The sequence below is a fragment of the Misgurnus anguillicaudatus genome, chromosome 22 (assembly GCF_027580225.2).
Source record: "Misgurnus anguillicaudatus chromosome 22, ASM2758022v2, whole genome shotgun sequence".
Classification (NCBI taxonomy): domain Eukaryota; kingdom Metazoa; phylum Chordata; class Actinopteri; order Cypriniformes; family Cobitidae; genus Misgurnus; species Misgurnus anguillicaudatus.
Window position 1 is genome coordinate 47,106,999 of NC_073358.2, and position 27,189 is coordinate 47,134,187.

General features: G+C 41.7%; 1 protein-coding gene across 1 annotated transcript in view; it reads right to left on the reverse strand.

Moving 5' to 3' along the window:
* Nucleotides 1-1,646: 1,646 nt before the first annotated feature.
* Nucleotides 1,647-27,189, reverse strand: part of pole (polymerase (DNA directed), epsilon) — a 47,390-nt gene continuing 21,847 nt past the window's right edge. The window contains exons 32-49 of the mRNA XM_055198448.2: nt 25,685-25,828; nt 24,469-24,609; nt 24,202-24,355; nt 16,701-16,807; nt 15,669-15,845; nt 14,594-14,817; nt 11,696-11,916; nt 11,270-11,474; nt 11,008-11,181; nt 9,001-9,126; nt 8,738-8,870; nt 8,449-8,656; nt 7,506-7,637; nt 5,877-6,070; nt 5,186-5,386; nt 4,922-5,047; nt 4,483-4,572; nt 1,647-1,963 (exon numbers count right to left, since the gene is read on the reverse strand). Of these exons, the coding sequence (XP_055054423.2) occupies nt 1,862-1,963; nt 4,483-4,572; nt 4,922-5,047; nt 5,186-5,386; nt 5,877-6,070; nt 7,506-7,637; nt 8,449-8,656; nt 8,738-8,870; nt 9,001-9,126; nt 11,008-11,181; nt 11,270-11,474; nt 11,696-11,916; nt 14,594-14,817; nt 15,669-15,845; nt 16,701-16,807; nt 24,202-24,355; nt 24,469-24,609; nt 25,685-25,828 (2,859 nt within the window). The 3' untranslated portion in view covers nt 1,647-1,861. The remainder of the gene's footprint in view (nt 1,964-4,482; nt 4,573-4,921; nt 5,048-5,185; nt 5,387-5,876; nt 6,071-7,505; nt 7,638-8,448; nt 8,657-8,737; nt 8,871-9,000; nt 9,127-11,007; nt 11,182-11,269; nt 11,475-11,695; nt 11,917-14,593; nt 14,818-15,668; nt 15,846-16,700; nt 16,808-24,201; nt 24,356-24,468; nt 24,610-25,684; nt 25,829-27,189) is intronic.

Sequence of the window (27,189 nt, forward strand, 5' to 3'; positions counted from 1 at the left end):
ATAAAAGTTTGTTTTTGCATAATATGGGTGTGTGTGCGCACTGTGTGTAATTATTTTGTGTGTATATAGACCAGTTCAAAAGATGTAAACAACACTGGTCCAGAAGCACTTCCTGGATGGATGGATGGATGGATGGATGGATGGACGGACGGACGGACGGATGGATGGATGATATCGTTAGGTGGGGGGTATTTACATTTTTTTTATTATTCGTTATTATATCATTATTATTCGTTATTTTACTTAAGAAAAGTTGTGCACTTTTTACTTTAATATATATCTTTACATAAATACTTTTTTGTACTTAAAAGATATAATTTCGTTCTTTTACTAACCCAACTAATGACTCTTTCCAATAGGATGCACATAAAGGGAAAAAGTAGCTTTATTCCACTTAAGAAGAGTTGTGCACTTTTTTTAAATATCTCTTTACATAATTTTTTCCCCTCTATTTAAAAGCTATAATTCGTTATTTTACTAACCAAATGACTCCTCCGCGCTTTCCAATAGGTTGCACATAAATATCTGTGCATATGTGCCGTACTCCATCAGAGCGGGGAGCAGCCAGTTATATTTTTTATTTAATTTATACACCAACTCCTGCAAAGATTTTAGGTTAACTGTAGTCTACAGAAGAGATTTAGTGTGTGTCGACTTGCAGCGGAGTGGGGCGGGGGTGTGGCATCACGATGATGTCTCTCGATGATATCGGCACAACCCTAATATAAATACACAAACATGCATGTACAGTACTGTGCAAAAGTCTTAGGCCACCATCACCAGCTTTGTTGTTTTAGCAAAGTTTTAATGTCCATCCATATTTATTTTTTCACTCTTTTTTTTAAGATACAAACAGAAAATACAGGAAATATGTATACAAAATTCAAAACAAAACAATTTTCAGAACTAATTGTCCTCTTCAGGCATCAGTCAGTATTTAGTGTGACCTCTGTTGGCACGAAACACATCTTGAGCTTTTTGAGAAGACTGAAGTCCTGAAGTCATTTGATTAAAATTAGAAATTAGGATTTATTTCATTTAGGTTTAAGAGATCCTGCAGCTGCCTGCTCTTGCTGAAGTGGAAGGGGACTTTACCCTAAATACTTAACACTTCAGCTTATACTTTTATACTGTTTTTAATACTACATACACATTTCTTGTATTTTCTGGTTGTATTCTAATAAAAAGTCTAAGAAATAATTATATATGATCACTATACAATTGCAAAAACAACCTAAAAAACAAAAAAAACATCTAATGGTAGGCATGGTGGCCAAAGACTTTTGGACAGTACTGTATGTATTTAAAAAACACAAACTTTTATTTTGTATGCGATTAATCTTTTGTCAGCCCTACTTCTAATATATCCATGCTCTTCTAATCTCAGTTAAACTGGGTAATTATTGGTTAATTCACCTTAAAATACTCCCATATGCAGTTACTTCACCTAAAGTCTATATTTTTTTAATTTAATATCATAAATGATCTAAAAAAAATCTATACTCAATTGGACTACAGCCATAAAATTAATTGCATGCCACTATGAACAACAGCTTTTACTGTAAATATCTCTCAAATCAATTAGAAACCATAAAGATAAAAATCAGCTTTTCCATTCAGTGACTGGGAATAATGACGGAAAACAATTTACAATAATGGATTCTTCATATACAGAAATATTTATTAAACACAAAAATATAAAAAGCACTTTACGGTTTTGAGAAACACAATCTCTCTCAGTTATGTTTCAAGCATTCCAAATAACCACATATTTTATCAATAACATTGCTGTACTATACACGCTTTCAAATTCGTTTTGGAATATACAAATAGTAATAAACTATTTCAGTTTATCAGGTGTCTATGTGTTCATACCAAGTACCCAGTCAATAGTTTCCAGCAGAAAGTTCATGTTATAGTGAGCGGCGATGTTCCTGAACACCTCCACCTGCTCGGAGAAGCTCTGTACACACAAAGACCAAACAAACAAAAGATTTGTAAGTTCACAATGCATTTTCAATATTTTCGGTTTGTTTTGCTGTAAGACCGTGTATCTGCTAAAGGTGAATAGCGTCAACATTTAAAAGATGGGCGTAGTGTCTGTGATGTCACCCATAGGTTTGTGACGAGCTTTTCTGAAGCCAATTGAGGGTATGCATTGACGTCACTTTTCCACGTGACCACCCGAGAGATCGCCCGGTTGAGTGGCAAAACGTGCAACAAAATGGCTGTTTTTTATAGGGGCTGCTGCGAAAATACCATTAAAACTGACTATTATCAACTTAAATTGAATTTTTTTGGACTTGATAGCAGAGGTGGACAATACTTAATTACATTAATTACATTTTTCAAGCATCTGTGCTTTATTAGGATGTTTGTATTGGGAAAAAATTTACGTCACTACATTCTAAAGCATAGAATCATACTGTGTATTCTTTTATATTGCATATTAAAATTTATTTAATACCTAATTACATTAAAATTGTGTAAATTTTACTTGAGTAAAAGTATGTTAATGTACTTACATATTAAATGTAAAACAAAAACGTGTATTTATGAAATGTAAAATAGTAAAATGATGATAATATGCTTTGGAATGTATGTTTTCCAAAGAAAAACACTGATAAAATACAAATACTTGAAAAATACTTTTAAGTAGAAATTAAAACCTCTGTTTGATAGTGACCCTAGCAACTTATCAACCCACCTGTGGTCTGTGGACTTGGCATGAACAATTTTATGCTGAACTATTTATTTCTCCTTTCGGTGTTTTTTTGGCAGTCTGTAAAACGATAGCTCTGAAATCTTGTTAAGCGGTTAAGTACAGTCTATGGCACAACAGCCGTTTCTCATTTCGACGCATTTTCGTTGATGTCACGCTGTACTTAAATGCTGCCGCTCTGTCTTTTGCCACTCAGTGGGCGTAACCGCAGTCCCTCTCGCCGACGGTAATGTCATATGCATACCCTCTATAGTTAGCGGGGGCTGCCATCGCCATCTTGGCAGCGGGTCACTGCGCATTACTAGCGAATAGCCAAAAATGGGTAAAGAGAGGGGACGTGGGTGAAGCTGAAGTGATTAGTTGCTGAAACTACGCTGCGTACCTAGACAATAGTGACAGCAGTGGCAGTTCACCCGTCACTCAAGTGGCCACACCCTTAATTATGCAGAACTTTAACTCTTTCCCCGCCATTGACGAGTTATCTTGTTAATTAAGAGAAAACGCTTTTCTGCCAATGACGAGAATTTCAGATTTTCCGCAACACCGCTATTATGCAACTTATACAACCTGGAAGTAATGCCTCACGTGAAAGAGACAGAACTCGGTGTATGTGTTAAAGATCGCTCTGCATCTGATATCATTCAAAAGTCCTTCACAAAAATATAATTATCTCAGCTTTTTGATCTAAATTTGGTGTTTTTGAAGAAATCTACCCATATTTGAGAGGTGATAAAAACAGAACTAATGAAGGTAAGATTAAACTTTTTTTTTAAAGCAGAAGGTCTGTTCTTTAATTTAATATATCGTTTGTTTATATATTTGAAGAAGAACATTTTCTGGAAAGCATTAAACTTTTGTGAAAATCATGAAAAATGCTGGCGCTGGCTGGCAACGTTTGTTAAAAACACTGGCGGGGAAAGAGTTAAGGCTTAATTTAAACAGGCATAATTTAAACGGATGACGAGTTACAAAATATTCCCCTTACAGTTGTCATGAAGGAAAAAAATTTGGACCAAAAACGCTTTTTGTACCAGGCTGTAAATATTTATTTCTGCTGTAAAGTTGGGCATTTTAACATGGGGGATCTATGAGATTCAAGGACTAAATGTGGAGACACATTTCAAGTGAGAGCAAGGTTACATTATGTTACCTTTTAAGATACATTGTTACAGTTCCCCTTCGAGGGAACTCGCCCTGCTTCACTGCGGTGACACTTTGGAGACACCTCCAGGGGTAAGTGCGTCTGAATGTCTATATCAAATTCAACCAATGGTGAGGCTTAATGACAAAGACAGGGTGATGTGGGTGCCAGAAAGTATATCGCTATCTTAAATATCGCCAAAGATGGCGTTACAGGGACGCAGGAAGTATGGCAGGGGAGACGCAGCATCTCGTTCCCTTCTCAGGGAACAACAGTTACATACGTAACCCGAGATGTTTTCATGTGCCAAACACAACTATGCAAAAAAGCATTTTGGTATGAATCAACATTTGCATACAGAAGATATAAGTATTTAAAGAGAACAGTTTAGCACGTGTGCTTAAAAAGTCTAGAATTTTTATGATATTATCCTACACTATACAGGGAATAATTTGGATTTTTTCCAGAAAACTTGCATAAAATAGATTCAAGCACTTTCAATGACCTGTATCTATGTATGCATATTTTTAAAAACTTCCCAGGGCCTTGAATTTTCTCCCCCAAATTCACAAACTTTCAAGGCCCCGTAGGAACCCTGTCTTAAAAGCAGCTCAGTTACCTTTGTGGTGAAGGTGAGAGTAAAATCCCCAGCACATCTGCAGTACAGCGTCATGTTTGCTTCTTTCACCCCTTTGCATTTGGTACATTCCTAAAAAAAAGAGAGGAGTTAAAATGAACTGTGGGTCCGTGGTCACAGCACATGTTGACATGAATAAAGAGACATGTATATAAAGTGTGTCCTTTGTGCAAGCCCAAATGGCAAAAATTATGTTTCCAAACAGTTCCTGTGATCAGCCAAACGCAGGCGGTTCGAACCAACAGAGCAATGTCCCGATTGTTTGGAGTGTCGGACTTTCAATTCACAGTACACATCAGATAGATACACATGAATGCTTTGTAATAAAAATAGTTTTTTTCCCCCCAAAACATAACATGTCATAGCCTCAGTTATTAATTAAATGCTGTTCAAGAGCATCCATTAAATAAAGACTCCTCACCAGGTCTTGTAGCGTGTAACTCATGAGTTTCTTCTGTAGCGCCTCCACCAGGGCCATTTCTATAGACTCGGTTTCATACTGGGCCTGACAATTCGAACAAAACCACTGAGGAAGAACCGAACCATCCTGCATGGAAATTGAGAGACATTATTATAAAACATATTTATTCATTGATTGTGGTTAATCACATGACAGCAAAAGCCAGAACATATGTAAAGGTTCAAATGTAACAACAACATTTCAAATTAAGAGTTGTGGACATACCTGGGCTACCGCAGGGTCTTTGCAGAGGTCGAGGTCACGGCAGAAGTTACACTGGTGGCAGATGACCTCAGGTAGGACGTAAGACTTGCAGGGATCACGAAACTGTGCGTCCTCTGAGAATTCTCCAACGTCGACCAATCGCAATAGATCACGCTTCAACTTGTTAACCTGGTTGACGATGTTAGCATCCAGAGAAAGCACCTGTGTGTGATGTAAAACAAGTGTAAGATCTTCAGACAGGGACATTTCATAAGACTTTTTTAAGATGTTAAATAAATCTTTTGGTGTCCCCCTTTACGTTTGTGAAGTTGTAGCTCAAAATACAATATAGATAATTTATTAGCATGTTAAAATTGTCACTTTGTAGATATGAGCAAAAATCTGCCGTTTTGGGTGTTTCCTTTAACATGCAAATGAGCTTATCCCTGCACTAAATAGCGTTAGTTGGATAGTGCAGATTAAGAGATAATTATCCCCTTCTGACCTCACAAGGGGAGCCAAATTTTTTCACATGCTTGCAGAGAATGGTTTTCGAAAACTAAGTTACTGGGTTGATCTTTTTCAAATTTTCTAGGTTGATAGAGGCACCGGGGACCCAATTATAGCACTTACACATGGAAAAAGTCCGATTTTCATAATATGTCCCGGTCCCCATTATGGCAACACCTGAGCGACTTGTATATGCACTCACCTGGCAGACGTATTTGATGAACTCCAGCGCGGGGTTATTAAGGAGCAGGTGGGAACCAGGAAGAACGGGAAACATCTCAGATGGGAGAGTGACACTTCGGGTGCTCGACACCTTCTTCTGAATCTTCTGCGTGATGGTGAAGAAGTTCTGTGTCAGTTCGCTTGACACGTACTCCTGGGAGAACGTAATTAAACCTGACATAGCGACAGAGACAAGAAACCAAGTATATGTTAATACAGTGTAATACAGAGATTTATAAGCTATTCAAAACAATCGTTTCAGTATAATGGCTATGTCTTTCAAATTTCTATACAACATAAAATGTATATTCAGGGCTCAAAATTAACTTTTTTATTTGGTAGCACTGGTGCTCCCAACTTTAAAGAGTTAGGAGCACCAGCAAAAATGTAGGCACATCCATCAAAAATTTAAAAGCACCACAACTACAATGTAAATGTTAATAGATTTATTTTATTAAAAATAAAACACCACCACCGGGCTTTACACGTCCTATGGCCAGCATTTAAAAGTTGGTCTTCTATTTTTTTTTTTTGCTGCATAAATTCCTAAATTAATACCCAAATGCTGTTGAAATAGTATTGCAGCAATAATAATTTAACAATTACAGGTAACATGATTAAGATTACATAGAAAATCTAGCAAACACGTAAAACACTGATTAATTGTGACATTACAAAAGTGACCCTAATATAGAAGGCTAATATATATTGGTATTGATAACTGCATTACCAGGATGCTTTTACTACTAAATAGGCAATGTTTTAAAAAATACAACAAAAACCATCAGCATTGTCGTATTCCACAGCAACATGGACCACAAGGATGTTTGTCGAATGTCCATTCACCAGCGCATGCGCACATACACCATCAAACACACTTTGACAGACAGCTCGGTGTCTCCATCAATAATAAACACATTTGTCATGACACGTCTTGTGTTTTTGGCACTTTCGCCATGTTTAAGCAAGGTACGTCTGGCGCTTAAAATGTTTTGATTCCACCATTAACGCCGTTTTACAGGATTTACAGTAAACACAGTAAGTTACATTTTCATAGCGGAGACACTCGAAATCTTTAAGCCACTCTCTCTCAAAGGTTTAACGTCAACTCGTATTTTCCGGTGGTGGAGTTACATTTGAATCAGGATCGTCGTCAAAAAATACAGTATTAAACCTTGGCTGTAATCGGCTCGCTCTCGTCATGCTCGCGACGCGTTCGTCTTTTCACATTTCCGCGCTTCACGGCAACAAGGAATGACTGACGCTCAAATTAGCCAATCTGCGGTCTTCATTAAACGCAAGAACCTAATGGTGAAATTTGATTGGTTATGTATCGTTGGAGAGAACACTGAACCTGGGACAGCGCCAGCATGCAGGATCACAATCAACTCGTGTCACAACAAAATGGGCAGTCGCACAAATGCTCCCAAATATATTTTAAGGTCGCACAGATTAAATTTCGGTCGCATATGCGACCAAAATGGTCGCAATTTCGAGCCCTGTATATTTGAACCCTATCATTAAATTATTTTATTTATCATTTATACGTTTTATGTGGTAATTTGATTTGTGTAAAAGTCAAAGCAAAATAAGTCTTTTAACGTCTTACCAGGAAGTGCACTGACATCCCCAGTGGGCTGTTGGGATACCTGGGACCCACCCCGCCTCTTTATGGGCGTGGCACCAGGGGCGTTCCTCCGAAGCTCCTGCCTCATGCTATGATAGACAGCAGCAATATAGGCTGCAAGTAAACAATTTTAACAGAGAGCAATGAACTATTGTTTCAACCGTTTTAAAGTACATGTTAACAACAACAGTGAGAAGTTGGCACAAACTTTAAGACAACAGGGTTTAGATTAAAAGGATAACACCACCGCTTTTCAATATTTTACTATGTTCTTACCTCAACTTATATGAATTAATACATACCCATCTTTTTTCAATGCGTGCATTTGTAATCTTTGTACAGTGCTTCGTGAATATGTTAGCATTTAGCCTAGCCTCATTCATTCCTATGGCTCCAAACAGGGATGAATTTAGAAGCCACCAAACACTTCCATGTTTTCCCTATTTAAAGACTGTTACATGAGTAGTTACACAAGTAAGTATTATGGCACAAAATAAAACTTTTGTTTGGAGCCATATGAATGAATGGGGCTAGGCTAAATGCTAACACATTTACGAGGCGTTGTACAAAGATGAAGTGCACAAATTTAAAAAAGATATTTATGTATTAATTCATCTAAGTTAAGGTAAGAACGTAGTAAAATATAAAAAAATGGTGGTGTTTTCCTTTAAACCAAAAGTAGTCCTTAGCTATTTTCGGCCATTTAAGTTGTTTTTACAAGCATACCTTACAAAAAGCATTACTGGTATGCATTTGAGACAAAACAATGGCCATGATGTGTTCAAAATCATCTCAGTGCAAGCTCTTTTCAATTAAAGTCAACTCAAATACGCATTTTAGTCTGGGACTAGACTTAAACACTGTCCGGAAAACCACCCCTAAATGTTTAATAGTAAAAACAACAAGCAAAACCACAAGTCATTACCCGAGATGATCATGAGGAAGTATTTCTGACAAGACGCTGTCTGAGGAAGGTACTGCATGATGTTCCAGTTACTTTCAATCAAGTCTTCGACATCTTCTCCGTCACCATCCTGTTCCTCATCTTCTCCCTTGTTTTCTTCTTCATCATCCTCATCCTCGCTTCCATCATCTTCCGCTCTAGCTTTCTTTTTGCTTGTTTCATTGCCATCCTAAATCGGGTGTAAAAGTTTCAGTGAAACAGGAATGATTCAAATGAAGCCATACGTCTAATTCCCAACAACCAGTTTCACCTCTCCGTAGTGAAGACTTGAAGGCAGTTTCCCCTTCACTCCTCCACAGTTAGCGGGATCCATCCACAGCAGAAATTCCCAACAGCGTGAGAATGTGATGGACAGAGAGTGAAAGATCTCCCGTGAGTGTATGCTACCAGACACAAGACAGACAGATTGAGAGATGAATCCTAGTAATCTAATACACAAGATCAAATATTGAATAAAGGAGCCTTCATTTGTAAAAAAAAAAAATGTAATTGCATTGACACCATACAACTGACCTGTTAGTGATGTACTCCACGTATGCAATGGCGTCATTAATGCTTCGTTTCTTGGTGCAGAGAATGAGACGATTGAAGTTTCCATAGATCACAGACGATCCCAGACGCTTGAACTCTGCCACAAGCCTGAAGGGTTTCAAACACGTTAAGGTGTAAAAATATAAAGTGTATCTTTTTTTGTCCTCTTAAAGGGATAGTTCACTGAACCGAGCAGATATGGGGCACACATTGAGTGCGTTTACATGCACAGAATAAACAGATAACTAGCAAAAACTTGCTTATTGTAGAAAACTGTTTTCATGCGTTTACATGCAAATCAATAAGCCGGCTATGCAGACAACTGCGTTTACATGGGACTTGGAGAATTGTCAGGTATCTCGCAGGCAGTGACGTCACCGCCTACAGTCGTTCAAAAAGCTGACGGCATATATGTCTAAAGCTATACTGTTGTATCTCTTCTCGTGTCTGCAGAACCTGTAAATGTAACATGAGCTTCTATTTTCCCAGTTTCTCTGCCAACTGCTTTGATCGAACGGAGACTTTTATGCGTTACATTGCGCTTACTTCGGTGTGTGACATTTATCTTTCACAATCGGAGATATGCGCACATGGACGAAACCGTGAGAAAGCCGGTTAAGATGTTAACATGCCACGCCAAATTGGGGTAATGAGCAAAAAACTACCTGTGCCGATCGTTTTTTTTGCTTACGCCGTTTATGGGCTTTCCCAGAAAAAAGAAAAAGTTTTACGTGTTTACATGACCCCACGTGCTATCAGTTTATTAAGCATAATCAGTGCAAGACTGTGAATGTAAACGCACTCATTGACTTCCATTGTAAGAAAAAATAATACTATGGAAGTGAATGGTGCCTCAGATCTGTTATGTAGATATCTTCATTTGTGTCCAGCAAAGCAATGAAATTTAGACAGGGTTAGAACAACAAAAAGGGTGAGAAAATAATGACAGAATTCTCATTTTTCTAAAAAAAAATAAATAAATTAAGCAACACATAAGAATGTATTTATAAACTTGGTTCTTATCCATGACTTGCCCAGCTCCAAATGTTTGTAGACTAAAAAACTTTCAATAAACCACTGATATGACTTGGGTTGCAATCTCATTTGAAATGAACACATTTGTTACAAGGATTATACTTTTTTTAAAGAAACACTCCACTTTAAAAAAAAAAATATGCTCATTTTTCAGCTCTCCTAGAGTTAAATATTTAATTTTTATCGTTTTGGAATCCATTCAGCTGATCTCCGGGTTTGGCGGTACCACTTTTAGCATAGCTTAGCATAATCCATTGAATCTGATTAGACCATTAGCATCGTGCTAAAAATAAATATAAGAGTTTCGATATTTTTCCTATTTAAAACTTGACTCTTCTGTAGTTACATCGTGTACTAAGACAGAGGGAATATTAAAAGTTGGGATTTTCCAGGATGATATGGCTTGGAACTATACTCTCATTCCAACGTAATAATCAAGGACTTTGCTGCCGTAACATGGCTGTAGGAGACACAGTTATATTACGTAGCTCCCAAAAAATAGTCCCCTGCTATTGAAAGTTACCAAGGGGACTACTTTCAGGCGCTACGTAATATCATTGCGCCTGCTGCAGCCATGATGTTAAGACAGCAAAGTCCTTGATTATTACACCAGAATGAGAGTATAGTTCCTAACCATATCTGCCTAGAAAATAGCAACTTTTAATTTTCTGTCTGTCTTAGTAGACCATGTAACTACAGAAGAGTCAAGTTTTAAATAGAAAAAATATCGAAACTCTTTGGTTATTTTTGAGCGCGATGCTAATGGTCTAATCCGATTCAATGGATTGTGCTAAGCTAAGCTAATAGTGGTAGCGCCAGACCTGGAGAGAAGCTAAATGGATTCCAAAACTGTAAAAATCAAATGTTTAACTCTAGGGGAGCTGGAAAATGAGCATATTTTTTAAAAAAGTGGAGTGTCCCTTTAAAGTAAGTAGTTATGTAAGCCCCACTCACTGTAAAAAGATTTTCTTCATCATGTTGAGAAGGGTGCGATGCAGCGCCGGGTCGTACAGTAGTGAACTCGGAGATCGCAGCCAGCGGTAAAAATGCATGACCTGATTATCAGCGTAGACGTTATGATACTGCGTGATCTCTCGAACCCATCCCACAACCATGCTCTTCAGAATCCTGCATGCGGATGGAGAATTCAGAGGAAACGTTTGCATTGAATGACTTTAAGTCAGTGTGCATATACCATCTTGTTTATTCTGTATACCTGAACGTGTTAGAGCAGAGCGCGGTCTCGTCATAGCTGGCCACTGCATTTGCTGTCTGATTTCCTGACATCATTTCCTCCAGTGACGCGTGCTGAATGACATCAAAGCTGACGCCCATGCTGGCCCCGCCCTCCATGTCGTTCACATGCTGGGACTGCAGAATGGTGTTGACCGCCAAACTCTGAATATCCAACTCCACACATACTGGAAAAACCAACAGGAACCAATAACTATGAAATCCAGGCGGTCTTATAATATAATAATGAATGTTCTTTACATTATGTAGGATAACTTTATATAGAAGTGTCATTAAAAGGTTTTTAAAGACTGGGTCATAAATCTTTTTGCAATAAATACAGTATTGTCGTACACAGTCTCTACATGTCTGATCTCGTACATCATTGTACTCGACTGATTTTGCTTACCTGTAGAGTAGCAGCCCTGACTGTTGATCTCCATGGACCCTCTCTCATCACTCTCCATCACCAGTCTGCTGTCGTCAGCCTCTTTCCCCCCGAGGTCCGGCCGTGCCGTAGGTGACAGCCACAGCAGGTGGTTGTGCTTTCTCAAATGACGTGCGAGAAATAGATCCGACCCAAATATAGAAACGTCCTGAGGCAGGTTTCCTACAGGTAAGTGATAATACCTGAAAACAAACACAGGCCATTTCAGGGCACAGAGGTCAAATTGATTATGCTTTAAAGCCAATCAAATCTTTGAGTGCAATCAGTGCATGCTTTCATATTATAAAACACTGATTTGTTCTTGATGTTTCAAAATGCTGAATGATGTAAAATATTTTGCAATTTTCAGATGCAACTTATACTGTATGTATACACAAAACCAGTCTTAAGCCAACAATACATTGTATGGGTCAAAACTAGGGCTGGGTATCGATTCAGATGTTCCTAATCGATTCAATTTCGATTCACAAGCTATCGAATCGATTCAATTTCGATTTTCGATTACGATTCTCGGGCCGGTTTTTATTCTCGATTCAACTCAATGAATATAGATTAAATACGAATACTATATTAATAAAAAATGACAGTGAACAGAAGTTTACAAGTGGGTAATTAATAAAAAGACATTTAAAGCCACAACACTAACGTTGTCATCTTGCTTGCGAAATCTAAAATGCTTCCATCCCTCTTACTTTTTATGTGAAGGTGGCATGAAGCACCTAAAACCGCCATTTTAAGCACTGAATGAAAGAATAACAGGCTCCTTGGTAAAATTGCGCAAGGCAAAAAGAGGGTGACATCTAGTGAAGAAGACTAGTAATTTGATTAACGTTAATCTTACGTTCAATGTTTGCAGAAAAAAATATGTAATATTCTGCTCTCGATTCTGAATTGACCACGTTTAAAAACCCGATTAATCGAAAAATAAATTTTTTTGCCCAGCTCTAGTCAAAACTATACATTTTTCTTTTATGATAAAAACTTTTGGATTTTAACCCTCATAAGCCCCCATTTTCCTGTATACTTTAAGTTCCTCAGTGGTAAAAATGACCCCAGAAATTAAAAGAGTGATTACAAAAATATATACATTTTTAATGATACAAATAATATATCATTTTTTGTTTACTTCCCATCTATACATTATCTGTGTTTTGGGAGATATGAAGTACTTTTGTACCCGTTAACCACTAAATTCATCAACTACACCATTAGCTTGCATGTAAAATATTAATTTTTTATGAAAAATTCACAAATTATGATCCAAATTTGATTTAAATTGTTTTTAGTTATACCACGGGTCTGTCGAATGCTGCATTCTGATTGGCTGAGAAATGTTCTATGGGTGTTGATTATTTTTCTGTAAACCGCACACCTAACTTTTCAAATGTCTTAAAAATAGGCACCAGAGCAATGTTTGTGGTAACCGTGGTATAAGAGGAATAATTGACTCCGGTCCCTTGAATTATTTGAAAATAATGCACACCTGCGGTGTAACGGCACTCCGCTTCGCGTCGTGCCGCATTACCACCTTGGTGTGCATTATTTTCTTATAATTCAATGGCCCGTCGTCAACCATTCCTTACATATTGATCTAGATGTTGTGTGTTGAATTCAGCTATCTGGTGTTTAGAAAAAAATATATAAAAGAATTACAGTTTAGGAAATAAATCATTTCGACCAGCAGATGCCCATAAAGACTCGTTCATTTCACTGGATGTGGCCAACTGCTCACATCACTACTTTAGTGAAACATTCTACGAATTTATGTATATATAAACATTAGAAAGGACATTAAACATAAATATTATTTCAAATAGTAGATTTTTTTGTAGTTTTTGATGCATTTTGAAATGCCCTTTTTACAAAATGCCATAGAAATTTGACTGAATGCAAGTGTGTGTGTCTGTGCACGTGTTTGTGTGTGACTGTCTTTGTGTGCGTGTCTGGCTGTTTTTTGCCAAATTCTATAAAAAAATGCAGTCATACCTTTGTGTGTTGGTGTATGCGCGTGCATGAATGTGTGTTTATTTCTTTATGTTTATTAAAATGTTTTTACACATCTACATCTTCAGTCTTTTAAATATGAATATTGACAAAGTCTAGAAAAGTCACAAAATCTTATTCCACTGAGATGAAATGTTTGTAATGTGCAATTTTACTTGAACATTTTAATTTGTACAGCACTTTGGTCAACCCTAGGTTGTTTTTAAATTTGATTTTATAAATAAATAAATGAATGAAGGGAACCATTTTTTTAACTAAAGAAAAGTGGCTTGGGGGTCAGATTAACCCCAAGGGACTTATTAGGGATAAGTAACGATTAAGTTCCATTTTTGTATCCTCAGATTCCAGATTTTAAAATAGTTGTATCTCTGCCAAATATTTTCCTATCCTAACAAGCCACACATTAATGGAAAGCTTATGTACTGTATATACTAAATCTCAATCTAAAAAAAATGTCCCTTATGACCAGGGTCACATATTAGTTTAAGTATGCATCAAAACTAAGCCGTAAAACTGCCTGTTCAAACCTCTGAAATGTTCAGACAGTTCATTTAAACATGAACAGCCACATTTTCTTGTTAATGATGCTTATTTGATGATCAAAAATGTTGCTTGCCCAGTCACAGTAAAGCTAAAAGGATAAATAATATACATTAAGATAAAACATTTCTAAACAACATAAAAGGCACAAAGAACCAGCCTAATTATTTTAGGGCTCTAAGGGCACCCAACTTTCCTGATCCAGATTAAAAGCATCTGCTAAATGCCCTTATATAATCAACTGTGGTTTACTTCCGGATCGAAAAGTAATCATATTAGGGTTAATACTCCGGTTGCAAATGGTCTTTGCTGTACCTGGCCATATCAAAAGCCTGTGAGAGGCAGCTGTCCAGATTAAGGTAGTGTTTGATCATACGACGAGCCCCGTGGCGCTGCCAGTCCAGAACATTGTAGCTTATCTCATCCATAACGTGAACCGGCACCACCGGAAACTCCTCCAGGACAGTCATACCCGCAGCCAGTCGCCGGCGATCCCAGTTAGACTGAACAGCAATCAGGGTCGGCCCACGACGTTCCTCCTGTACACAAGTTCAGAAGCCAGGCTGTTATTCATCATCTGTTGTGTTTATTGCTCATTAAACAGCATGTCAATAGTCCCTTTCACACATACAGTCTTTACTGGTAATTTACTGGTAAATTGCAGTTAACATGTCATGTGTGAACAGAACCTTTCCGGTAAATCAGTGCTCCCAATTTACCAGTAAGACAGGTTGTAAGATTAACGGTAATTTGCCGGTAAGCGCTGTGTGTGAACGAAAAATATAGCATTACCGGCATTTAGATGACGTCAGACCGCGCTGACAGATCGGGCGGGCCAATCAGAAAGTTTTTTATACAGGTGACGCGGTTTCCCCCAGACTGTTTACGGACGTTTCCACACATATGTTGCTTAAAAGTCGAGCACACCTGAAGTTAACATCCACATTTCTTCACCAAAGTTGTTTAAAACAGCTTACCATCTAATTGCCAAATTGCAGATGTCCTTAGCACACCATCTGTGAAGCCTGTTGTGCAAACGCGCATCCGTTTGACGCCGCCTAACGCAATGTTGTTTGGTCACGAGCAACTTCGCGACCGCTTGCCACAGATGTGAAAACAACAAAATACGGACCGTGGATATTAAGTCATAACCCGCCGTTTACAAATACGACACAGACGAAGCTCGCCGCCGCGCGCCACAGGTAACTTCCGCTTTCTCTCCGAGTTTACCGGTATTTTGATACTGATGTGTGAATGATGTCTTACTGGTAAAAAGACGGAACGTCACTGCATGTGTGAACAGCACATTTTTGTATTTACTGGTAAATCCATTCTGGTAAATTCATGGTAATTTACCAGAATTACTGTGTGAAAGAGGCTAATGACGTACCTTGTAGTTTAACAGAATGCGTTGCAGCGCACGGTAAATCGCTTTTATGTCGTTTTCAGCACGGACTTCAAACAGATGTTTTTCAGGAGGCAGAAGGTCTTCTGTGGTCTTCTCCAGCAATGCGGTGCGCTCCGTGCTGTACAGCGTATTCAGGTTTGGCATCTGATTACTACGCACCTACGGCCATAATGAACAACAGGATTATACAGCTGCCATTTAATCGGAAAAAAAAAACACAATTTGGCCTTGTTACTACACTTAAACTTACATTTATGGATTCGGTAGATGCTTTATCCAAAGCAACTTACAGTGCATTACAAGGTAAACATTTTTATCAGTATGTGTGTCCCCTGGGTTCAAACCCACAATCTTTTGCAGTAACACAATGCTCTACCACTGAGCAATATAGGGGGACTTAATAAAGGGTCTTGATTTAATTAAATAAACATAGATTACGTGCGCCACAGTTTTTAAAGAAATAAGCAATTCTAGTCATCTTTTGGTTCCCCTTCATTGTTGTTTAAACATCTCTGATCGGTTTAGGCCACCTCCACACGAAGCCAGAGCTTTCCCTATTCGTAAAGTTCGTAAACATGGCGTTGTCTCAAAAAACAAAAAAATTATCTGCATACACACAAAACCACTGGAACCGACTCAAATCCATGTAGTCAACATGCCAGACCCGTATGTGGTGCTGTCATTCTGCAACTGAGATACACTAAAAACAGAGAAGACTTGGAGTATGACTTGGAACATGTAGTGCAGCATTGTTGTCGCTGATGCTGTTACGCAATGTCTGACTAGGGTCGAGACGTGGGGTGATGACATCATTGTATCACAAAATATATACACACAAAACCATAAGGGTGTCATGCTCAGATTTATCCACTCTGGGACCCGCTTTCAGTCTCCCAAAATGGCAAATCTGTCTGGATGAAACACCGATACGATACAAACTTTTTACGCATACAGGGTCTCCATGTGGACGGCCTCATAGAGATGACAGATTTTTACAGTGGAGATGTCACTTACCGTGTCTAGAACAAAGATGCTGGCTTTGCGTTGGGAGGGTATGAACAGACCAAACAAAGCTTTATGACCCTGACTGTGATGGTACAAGTAGATGTGCCTTACGCTGCCTGTAACGGACAACACAACATGTTATGAACGACCATGAAACACATCCATCACTAAACAGCATTAAATCAATTCAAATTAGTTTTATAGTGCTTTTCACCATTCTATATTGTATCAAAGCAAGCGTTAGAGTAAATACAGAAAAGTACAGGGATATAAAAGAGATGTGCATGAAATATATAAAATGTATTACAAAATACAAGTACATTAGCAGTAGCAACTAGGGGTGTAAAAAAATTAAAAATTATTATTATTCTTACAACAGCTTTCCCAAAAATGAAGAGTTTGGTTCCAAAACGCAATAAATCCATTTTGACAAATTTCGGTAAAAACGTGTTTTCTATACCAAGAAAGTGACAGGATGAAAAACACAATTCTATTTCATCCCTACTGACCGCCAGAGGCGGTGCTTAAGCACTGAATGATCCATCTCGCGCATGCGCAGGTCGAGTGTTTATACCAACAAAGTCACCCGTGACCCCTGATGCCTACGGAGAGTCTATAACTTCCGGTGACATCAGAGGATCTGTTCCTTTTCATCTTCTCGCTTCGCAGGTTGTTTTTTCCGCGCTAGCAAAAAGACTAGGATATTGTGTTTCATTCGTTGCTGGTGGCCTTGTGACATTTTATTGTCGGAGCAGCGAGTTGCTCGCCCTCCAAAGGCCGCAACGAAATCCACCGACAGGTGAGTTACAAACTTTTTATATAACTGCTCGTTTGGTGCATTTGTTGGTGACGGCTGTGTTTTCGCTCCCTCTCCCGACATTTGTAATCTAACGTTAACAGTTACCTTTGTATTATTGATTCATCTGCGATTTATTGTTGTAACACGGACGCGTTTTTGGTTGATTGTTCAGCTGCGCTCGTGTAGTTACTTTGTGCCAACTCGGTTGTGCCGGTTTATTTTGTTAAACGTCTTTTTGCGCTTTAACTGCGCTTTGTGTATTTAGTACCAACTCGGTTGTGTCGGTTTTGTTAAACGTTCGGCGCTTAACTGCGCTTGTGTATTCGTGCCAACTCGGTTGTGCCAGCTTTTTGTTAATCATTCGGCGCTTAACTGCGCTTTGTGTATTTTGCAACAACTCGGTTGTGCCAGTTTTTTGTTAATCGTTTCGGCGCTTAACGGCGCTTTGTGTATTCGTGCCAACTCGGTTGTGCCGGTTTTTGTTAATAGCGCTTACCCTTAACTGGCTTCACAACGTTTGCGGTGACGGTTGTGCTTTCGCTCCCGGCACCGGTACTGCGGTTAGTGTCTTATTTTTTCGTTACCCTAAGCTGGTGAAGGCAGTGCTTTCGCTCCCGTTCCCAGCATATTTGTACCTCAGTGACTAGATTGGTGGCAGTGTTCCCGCTGAAGCTAATCTTTTTTCTTTTTTGCTACATTTGTTGGTGAAGGTTGTGCTTTCGCTCCCTCTCCCGGCATCTGTACTGCATTCTGTGTCTATTTTTTTCGTTGGGATAGTTTACCCTTAGCTGGTGAAGGCAGTGTTTTCGCTCCCGCTCCCAGCATAGGCGTGCCCCTGTGACTGACTGGTGGCAGCGTTTCCGCCGAGGCTACCTTTTTTCTCAGTTGCCAGCATGGTTGGCAACCACTCCTGCTCGGCCTGTATGGCTCCTCTGCAGCTTGAGGATGGCCATGATTTATGTCCCTCATGTCTTGGCTTCGAACATTTAAAGGAGGGTCTTTCTGACGACCCACCTGATGAGGCCTTGAGGCCGGATGCTAGGTGCCCTCGTCCCCAGTGCCGGGTTACAGATGACCTGCTCTGTAAGGCCTATGATGCAGCGGCCCGCATGGGACGCATCGGTAACTCCATGTCCCACCTGATGCTCGCTTTGTCAACTTCCCTGCAGGAAACTGAGTTGGATGCCTCTGTCCACAATTTTAGTGATGCTTCACTACAGGCATTCGCTTTGATGTCTAGGGAATTGGGGCGGTTGATGTCTACTCTTGTGCAGGCTCGCCACCAGGTATGGTTGGCACAATCTCCTCTCACTGAGGCCTGTAGGAGAACCCTCCGCAGTGTTCCGGTGAAACCAGGGGAGCTGTTTGGTTCCGCAGCTCTGGAAGCGCTTGAGCGCACGGTCCAAGCCGGACGGACTCGACAGCAGCTGTCCGGGCTTCAAAGAAGCGTTCCGCCTCCTAGCAGGCCTAGAGGTCCTCCAGCTGCCCCACAGCGCAGCCCTTGTCCACAGGCTCACCCCAGGGGCTACCTAAGGTCTCTGCGCCCACGTCCACAGCCTGCTCAGCAGCAGGCACCGACCTTTCGGGTGCCTGACCGGCTGCCCTCAGGACAACCTCAGTCCTTTCCAACCCGTCGTGCCTCTGGAACCTTTAGAGGCCGGGGACCCCGGCGCTGAAGCCCGGGGGTCGGCCGTCGGCTGTTTTTCCCAGCAGCAGCTCAGCTATTGGGCTGCCTCCACCAGGGACCCATGGGTGCTCTCAACCTTAACCCACGGGTACAAACTTCAGTTCCGACGCCGGCCCCCAGCCCATGGCCGGGTCAAGATGACCATCATAAGCGACCCGGCAAAAGCCCAAGCCCTCACCCAGGAGTTGTCCGCCCTCCTGGACAAGGGTGCCATCGAGCCAGTAGATCCCCTGTTGCACCCCGGGGGGTTCTACTCAACTTACTTTCTGGTAGCAAAGAAAGATGGCGGACTCCGTCCTATCCTCGACCTGAGGGGTCTCAACAGGTTCCTGAAGGTTCTGAGGTTCCACATGCTGACCACTGCAGAGGTTCTACGTACAATTGCCAAAGGAGAGTGGTTTACGTCAGTAGACCTGAAGGATGCCTACTTCCACATCCCTATAGCTCCACACCATCGGCAGTTTCTGCGGTTTGCCTTTCAAGGGCGCCATTTCCAGTTCCGAGTGCTCCCATTCGGTCTCTCCCTCTCCCCTCGGGTGTTCACCAGGTGTGTGACGGCAGCCCTTTCGCACTTGCAGTCGCAGGGCATGAAGATTCTCCCATATCTGGATGACTGGCTCATCTGTGCGCCATCCCAGTCTCAAGTGGCACTGGACACGTCGTGTCTTCTCTCCCATGTGGCCCGCCTGGGCCTCCGGGTGAATTTTACAAAGAGTTGCCTGGTTCCATCGCAGGGCACGGTTTTTCTCGGGATGACTCTCGACGCAATCACCATGAAGGCTCTCCCATCACCACAGCGGGTGGACGACATCCTCCGCCGCCTCCTCCTGTTTCGGGGGGGCAGGCAGTTATGCTATGTGGAGTTTTGGCGCCTCTTAGGGAAACTCACAGCTGCCGCTACCGTGAGTCCTCTAGGACTGCTGTCGCTGCGTCCCCTCCAGAGGTGGTTGCACGGCTTTCATCTAGATGTCAAGTGGCACCGGCACAGGAAACTCAAGGTGTCACGTCGTTGCCTTCTTGCTCTGGCCCCATGGAGAGTAAGGTCATTTCTCCTGCAGGGCATGCCCTTGGGTTCCATCGCATCTCGTCGGGAAATCCTCACAACAGATGCTTCCCTCTCAGGATGGGGTGCTGTGTGGCAGAATCGAACAGCTCAGGGGCTGTGGTCTGTGCAGGAGCGCTCACAGCACATCAATGTCCTGGAACTGCGGGCTGTGCACAGGGCATTGCAGGTTTTCCTTCCCTTCCTGGGAGGCCGGCATGTGCTTGTGCGATCAGACAATGTCTCGACTGTGTCTCACATAAACCACCACGGAGGCACCAAGTCTGCACCACTGCTGCAGGCATCCCAGGATCTCCTGCTGTGGGCAGGGCCACACCTGGCCAGCCTGAGGGCGATGTATTTGCCTGGGGAGCAGAATCAGGCGGCAGACTTACTCTCCCGTTGCAAGCCTCCGCCGGGGGAGTGGCGGCTTCATCCGGATGTGGTCCTCAGCATCTGGGACATCTTCGGCAGGGCAGGGGTGGATCTCTTTGCCTCAGAGGAATCGACCCATTGTCCCCTTTGGTTCTCCTGGACGGAGAAGAGCAGCCCTCTGGGCCAGGATGCTCTCGCACACGATTGGCCAGAGGTTCTCCTCTATGCCTTTCCACCAATCCCTCTGATTCTTCCAACACTGCAGAGAGTCCTCCAACACGGTCACAGGCTACTGTTGGTAGCCCCCTTCTGGCCGGGAAGAACATGGTTTCCACTGTTGTACAGTCTCTGCAACGGTTCACCGTGGCGCCTCCCAGACAGGAGGGATCTCCTGTCTCAGTTACGGGGCCAAATCTGGCATCCCGATCCTCACCGCCTGCAGCTGTGGGTCTGGTCACTGCAGGGCCCGACCCGCTGCTGACTGAGTGTTCAGATGGCGTCTGCAATACCATATTGAATGCAAGGGCGCCTTCTACCCGGGCGCAGTATGAGAACAGGTGGCGGCTGTTTACTACATGGTGCTCAGACAGGAATGTGGACCCTGTGCACTGTTCAGTTCCAAAGATTCTAGAGTTTCTCCAGTCACTCTTGGATGGCGGCCGGTCCCCGGCTACCTTGAGGGTATATGTGGCAGCCATTTCCTCTCGACATGCTCGGGTGGACAACGACACGGTGGGGTGTCACAGATTGGTGTCCCTTTTTCTGAAGGGTGCATGGCGGTTACGCCCCCCACGAGCACAACGCGCTCCAGCCTGGGATCTACACCTGGTGCTCGATTCCCTATGTTCACCTCCCTTTGAACCCCTGGCTCAGGCAGAGCTGAAGTGGGTCTCTATTAAGACTGCCTTTCTCCTTGCTATCACGTCAGCGAAACGTGTTGGGGAACTTCATGCGCTCTCTGTGAGTGACTCATGTTTGAGGTGGAACTCCAATGGCTCGGGGGTTACCCTGTGGCCGAATTCAGCTTTTCTTCCGAAGGTTTTGTCATCAACCAACCTTGACCAACCTATCCACCTGGCACAATTTGCTCCCCCAGAAGGGGAGGACAGATTACAGCTGCTGTGTCCCGTACGGGCCCTCAGAGCCTACGTTGTCGCGACTGCGAGTATAAGGCAGTCAGACCAGCTCTTCCTCTGCTATGGTGGTCCTAGGAGGGGCTGTGCTCTCTCCAAACAGCGGTTGTCTCATTGGGTGGTGGATGTAATCACCCAGGCATATAAACGAGGTGGTCACCCCCTGCCATCCGGGGTGAGGTGCCACTCTACCAGGGCAGTCTCAACTTCATGGGCGGCCCTGCGCAGCGTGCCCCTGGAGCGCATCTGTGAGGCGGCATCTTGGGCATCCCCAAGTACCTTCTCAAGGTTCTACCGGGTGAATGTCGCCACCCCCCATCCACTGGAGGTGGTCCTGTTGCCGGACTCTGCGCTCTCCTCTCAATAAGGTACGTGCTAAATTCCTCGTGACTTTTCTGGTATGTGTCATCCAGTGCTTAAGCACCGCCTCTGGCGGTCAGTAGGGATGAAATAGAACGAGAGTTACGTATGTAACTACGGTTCTATGAATCCCGGATGACCGCCAGAGCGTTCTGTCACTCAGAATTCCCGTGTACTCGCGAGAAGATTCTGTAGGAACAGATCCTCTGATGTCACCGGAAGTTATAGACTCTCCGTAGGCATCAGGGGTCACGGGTGACTTTGTTGGTATAAACACTCGACCTGCGCATGCGCGAGATGGATCATTCAGTGCTTAAGCACCGCCTCTGGCGGTCATCCGGGATTCATAGAACCGTAGTTACATACGTAACTCTCGTTTTCTGTTATAAATTCACATAACATCTTTACGTTATAAAAACATAAAAAATTCAGATCCATAACTTGATTTTCAAAGATTTATTATAAAAATGAATTATTTTTTCCACAAAATGCAATAAATCCATGACAAGTTTTTTTTCCAAAATGCTATAAATCTATTGAATCTATGTGCATTCATCTTTGTCATGATATATTTATTTAGTAAAATAATGGAAAGTTTTTCATAAGATCCCCCCTGGGGTCAATGTGTTAGAATCAAAAACAAGAAGAACATTTTCCGGAAGGCATTAAACTTTGGTGAAAATCATGAAAAACGCTGGCTGGCAACTTTTTTCAAAAATGCTGCCGGTGAAAGAGTTAAAGTATTATTTTGCTTTTGTTTATTTGTTGATCACGAAGTACAAAGTAGATGAGGAAAACTAGGATTTCGTGTACTCAACATGCCGCCATTGTTTGTTTACATTGCGTGGAATGGTGCGCTGTAATATGTGGAGCGGATTTATTGCATTCTGTAGAAGAGAAAGAGTGGCGTTTATCGCGTTTTGGGAAAAAAGGGAGAAAAGACGACAGAATAACACTGCGGATATTGGATTTTGCGTAAAATTAAGAATTTACTTTTAAATACTGACCTGATATAATACTGATTTTGGCAGTAACTCATTTAAAAAAAAAAAGGCGTTTATTGCGTTTTGGAACCAAACTCTTCAAATATCCTATTATATTCCCAAAAGACGAAATATCCCAATATCTCAACTCGCTTCACAGTATTGCAACATTCGGCACAGCAACCCCTGTATCGGGATGCGTATCGTTTCGCGAGATTCTTGCTGATTCTTACAAAGCCGTAGTAGCAACCGGGAAATCAATCCGACTGTCATATTCTAGGGGTGGCACGGTTCATAAAGTCCACGGTTTGGTTCGTATCACGGTTTTAGGGTCACAGTTTTCGGTTCTTTGTGGTTCTTGTTGTTTTTTTCTTTTAAACGTTAACACTCCAGAAATTTACTTCAGCATATGATATGTAGCTTAATTGTACACAATTTAGCATACAGTATTAACAAAATTGTTATATCATGTAATCATACACAAACTGAATTTGACTTGACTTTAAGCACATTGTTGGGACCATCTCTGAAGAAAGCTAGGTGAGATTTTGATACAGCAAGAGAGAAGAAATTGATGACATGCTTTTTATTTACTTGGCAAAAAAGGGTGAATGTGTTTAAGCCTTGTTTTATACTCGACGCGTGGTAGATGGGAGTGGGCGGTAGTACGCGTTGAGTGCGAGACACCCGATTTCGCTTGGCGGTGTGCACGTCAAATTTTGCGCGCGGCTCCACAAACCAAGATGGACAAGTTGTAGGCGAATCTAGCAGAGCGTGACGTCTCATTACGCGGGCACCCAGTCTGTGCGTCGAGTATAAACACCTACCCAAATGGAGGCTCGCGCTGTGGAGCCAGACAAAAGTATACAAGGCTTCAGGTAACATACGGGCATGAGACTACATTGCACATGCGTCTAACCGTGCGACACACACACACACACACACGCTCCGAACCGAGACAAGCAAACCGAAAGGTTCGGATGTTTTTTCATGTACCGTGCCACCCCTATCATATTCACGGCTATCAAACAAGCCACTGTATTACATTTTTTTATTAGATGTACATATTAGCAAAACTAACTGTAGAAAAGTTATTCACGTTGCATTTGTGATCATCCGTTTATTAATCACCTGGCTCAAGGTAGCTGAACTGGGCCAGAGATCTCATCTCTAGATGTTCCAGATCGAACGTATCTGCCTCTCTGCCAGCCAGGTCTCTGACCACCTGTTTGTTGACCATACACATGCAGCCAAGCTGGACCAGTGACCGGAAAAGCAGTGGAACCTACGGATCACAGACGGAGAGAAATAACATCTTGATACTTAACAGTAAGGTCATTGTAGAACAATCACCTCTCATTTATTTTGGATACAAATACATTTGGGAGTCTAACTCACCTGAGTCTCATAGACACCCTCAATATCAGGTGCAGAGAGTTCAGCGTTGATCTCATTGATGTGTTCCTGGTACATGTCCTCAGGAACCGTGTACTGGTACAGAAAATACACCACGCTTGACCGTGGAAGTATCCGGTTTACCTGGTAAACAAATAGGTGTTAATAAGAACTAAATTACATACACAACAATCATGAATGAATTGCACAATGCGCATCTTTTTATAACAAGCTGAACTGACAGGATATTTCCTTTAGAGGAAGTTGCACCAATGGGCAGCCATGTTTGCAAGACTTAAGGCGCTTTACCATTGCATAGTACCCCACGGTTTAGTTTTGTTTGGGTCGGGTCAGCTCACCTCACTTTGGCGTGGTGAGCTTTTCCATTGAGTTTAGTAACACTTCGCAGTGGGAGGGATTATAGGCGTGTCGTTATATTTGCGCTACCTACAGCTGTGACATCATACAAGTGAGCGGAGAGCATAGTTGTGCATTCCCATTCAGTCCGCCACAAAATTAAAATTGGCCACCACAAATAGATATTTGCACATCGCGTTTATCACTACCTCTGTATCACATGACAGTTTCTGTTCAAACACCCGTGGCATCAGCCGACGGCCTCCGCTGAGCCTCACTGAAGTTGCATTTAAGCATATAATGCTGACGTGCTCATCGCGAATGTTCCGCCACAAACTGCAAGTCTGGAAAAAACTGTTATGGTGTCCCTGATACTCAGCCTGTGGATGTTTTTCATCGCTAAATGGGAGTTTGGGAACTTATAGCAGAGCACAGATGACAACATGTTTGCTCGAGACAGCGCAAGCTAGCACTAAAGGTAAGCTAACATTATAGCGATGACGCTTAGTGATGTTCCTTTCAGACCAATCAGTGATCTACAGTGTTGTCGCGTCACGTTTGGTATCAGCTCGGGTCGCTTGGAACCCCAACCGAGGTGGTACAAAAAAAAGTATTGGGTACCACGTACTGCACCGAATGGAAAAGCTCCCAAAAGTAGGCTGACCCGACCCAAACTAAACCAAACCGTGACGTACTATGCAATGGAAAAGCGCCATAAAGTCCCATCTATTTGACAGATTTATGTCAATCTGGTTTTACATTGAGCGTTGCATTGTCCCCTATTCAAAGTAATAGGTGTGCTTAATCTTTTTTATATCCAATATAATTGCTTGTAGTCATGGATGTGTTTGGGAAATCACACCTTTTTGCAGGTAGCCGTCTCTTCTTGCTTGGGCACTCTTTGGTTGACATAAAACACTCGTGGGATGTTGAGTTTCATGCAGTGGAGATCACTGCCAATGACGGCCCATAACTTAAACAGGCCCGGGTGATTGGTCTCTGCAATCTAAAGTGGGAGTGGTTAGAGAAACCATATACATTGTGAAAGTAACATTATACATGTTTAATATTTAAAAAGATCGAGAATACTTAACAGGGTTCCCACACCTTAGTTAATTTCAAATTCAATGACCTTTCAAGGACTTTCCAGGTCCAATACCCATAAATTCAAGGACTAAATGTGGGGACACATTTCAAGTGAGAGCAAAGTTACATTGTGTTGCCTTTTAAAATACATTGTTACAGTTCCTTTTCGAGGGAACTCGTGCTGCGTCACTGCGGTGACACTTTGAGGACGCCTCCAAGGGTAAGTGTGTCTGAATATTTTTTATCAAATTTAACCAATGGTGAATCTTAAAGGATAATTCCGGTATTTAACACTTTGAGTCTCATTTCTGGTTTGTTTTGGATGAACTACAGTGATGGACACAGAAATTTTGACAATGGGTTGTGTCTTGAGTTTTTGACTCGTTTAGAAAGGAAGTCAATGGCCATGCACAAACATATCATTAAAACAACACTTAACGTTCATTTTCAAAACTGTGCTACTCACCGAGTGGTTCGTGGTGTTCGTTGATAATTAAAAACAAGTTGTGCAGCGAAATACAGTTTCTGACGTGTTTTATTTGGCATTTTGTAAAATTCCATTGACTTCTCTTGGAAGACTCTTTGCTCGCTGATATATCACTCTGCCGCCGGGAAACAGAAAAGGGTCTGTTTACATGTGGTTGTAGTTTTTTCGCTCGATTTCTCTCAGAAGAAATTTTTCCCATATTTGTAGGGCTGGACCAGAATATTCGAATATTCGTTCGGTGGGTTGACATTCGATTTTCAGTTTTGAGATTCGAATATATATATAAATATTTTACAGCGTTAATGCAGAGCTTTTGCCAAGCAGGAAGTGCGCTTCACCCTCCCGCTCTATAGGTGGCGCAGAAAGACCAACATCCATAGCCACAGCCACCGAAACGGCACCAGTGGAAGAGATCGCCTTGAAGCGCGCTTCCTGCTTTGGCATTTACGCTAATAGTGTTGTAAATAACGTTCAGTTTCTTGCAAAAACTGATTGATTTGCTTCACAAGACGTCAATATGTCACATGGAGTTATGGGGGATTACTGTTGTATTGGATATATATGCTTTAGCTCTTAAAGTGTGCAGATCTGTTGACTTGCATGACTGAGCACTGGGGTTTCTGCAAAATATCTTCTTTATTGTTCTGCTGATGAAAAAAAACATATTGGATGGTGTAAGTGTTATAAATAAACTTGATTTTGAAAGTATGGTACCGTTTTATTACAGTTTGTTGGACTACGTTCATTCATGCTTCAGACTCAAATATAGAGCGGAAGTATATACGCGGTTGTGA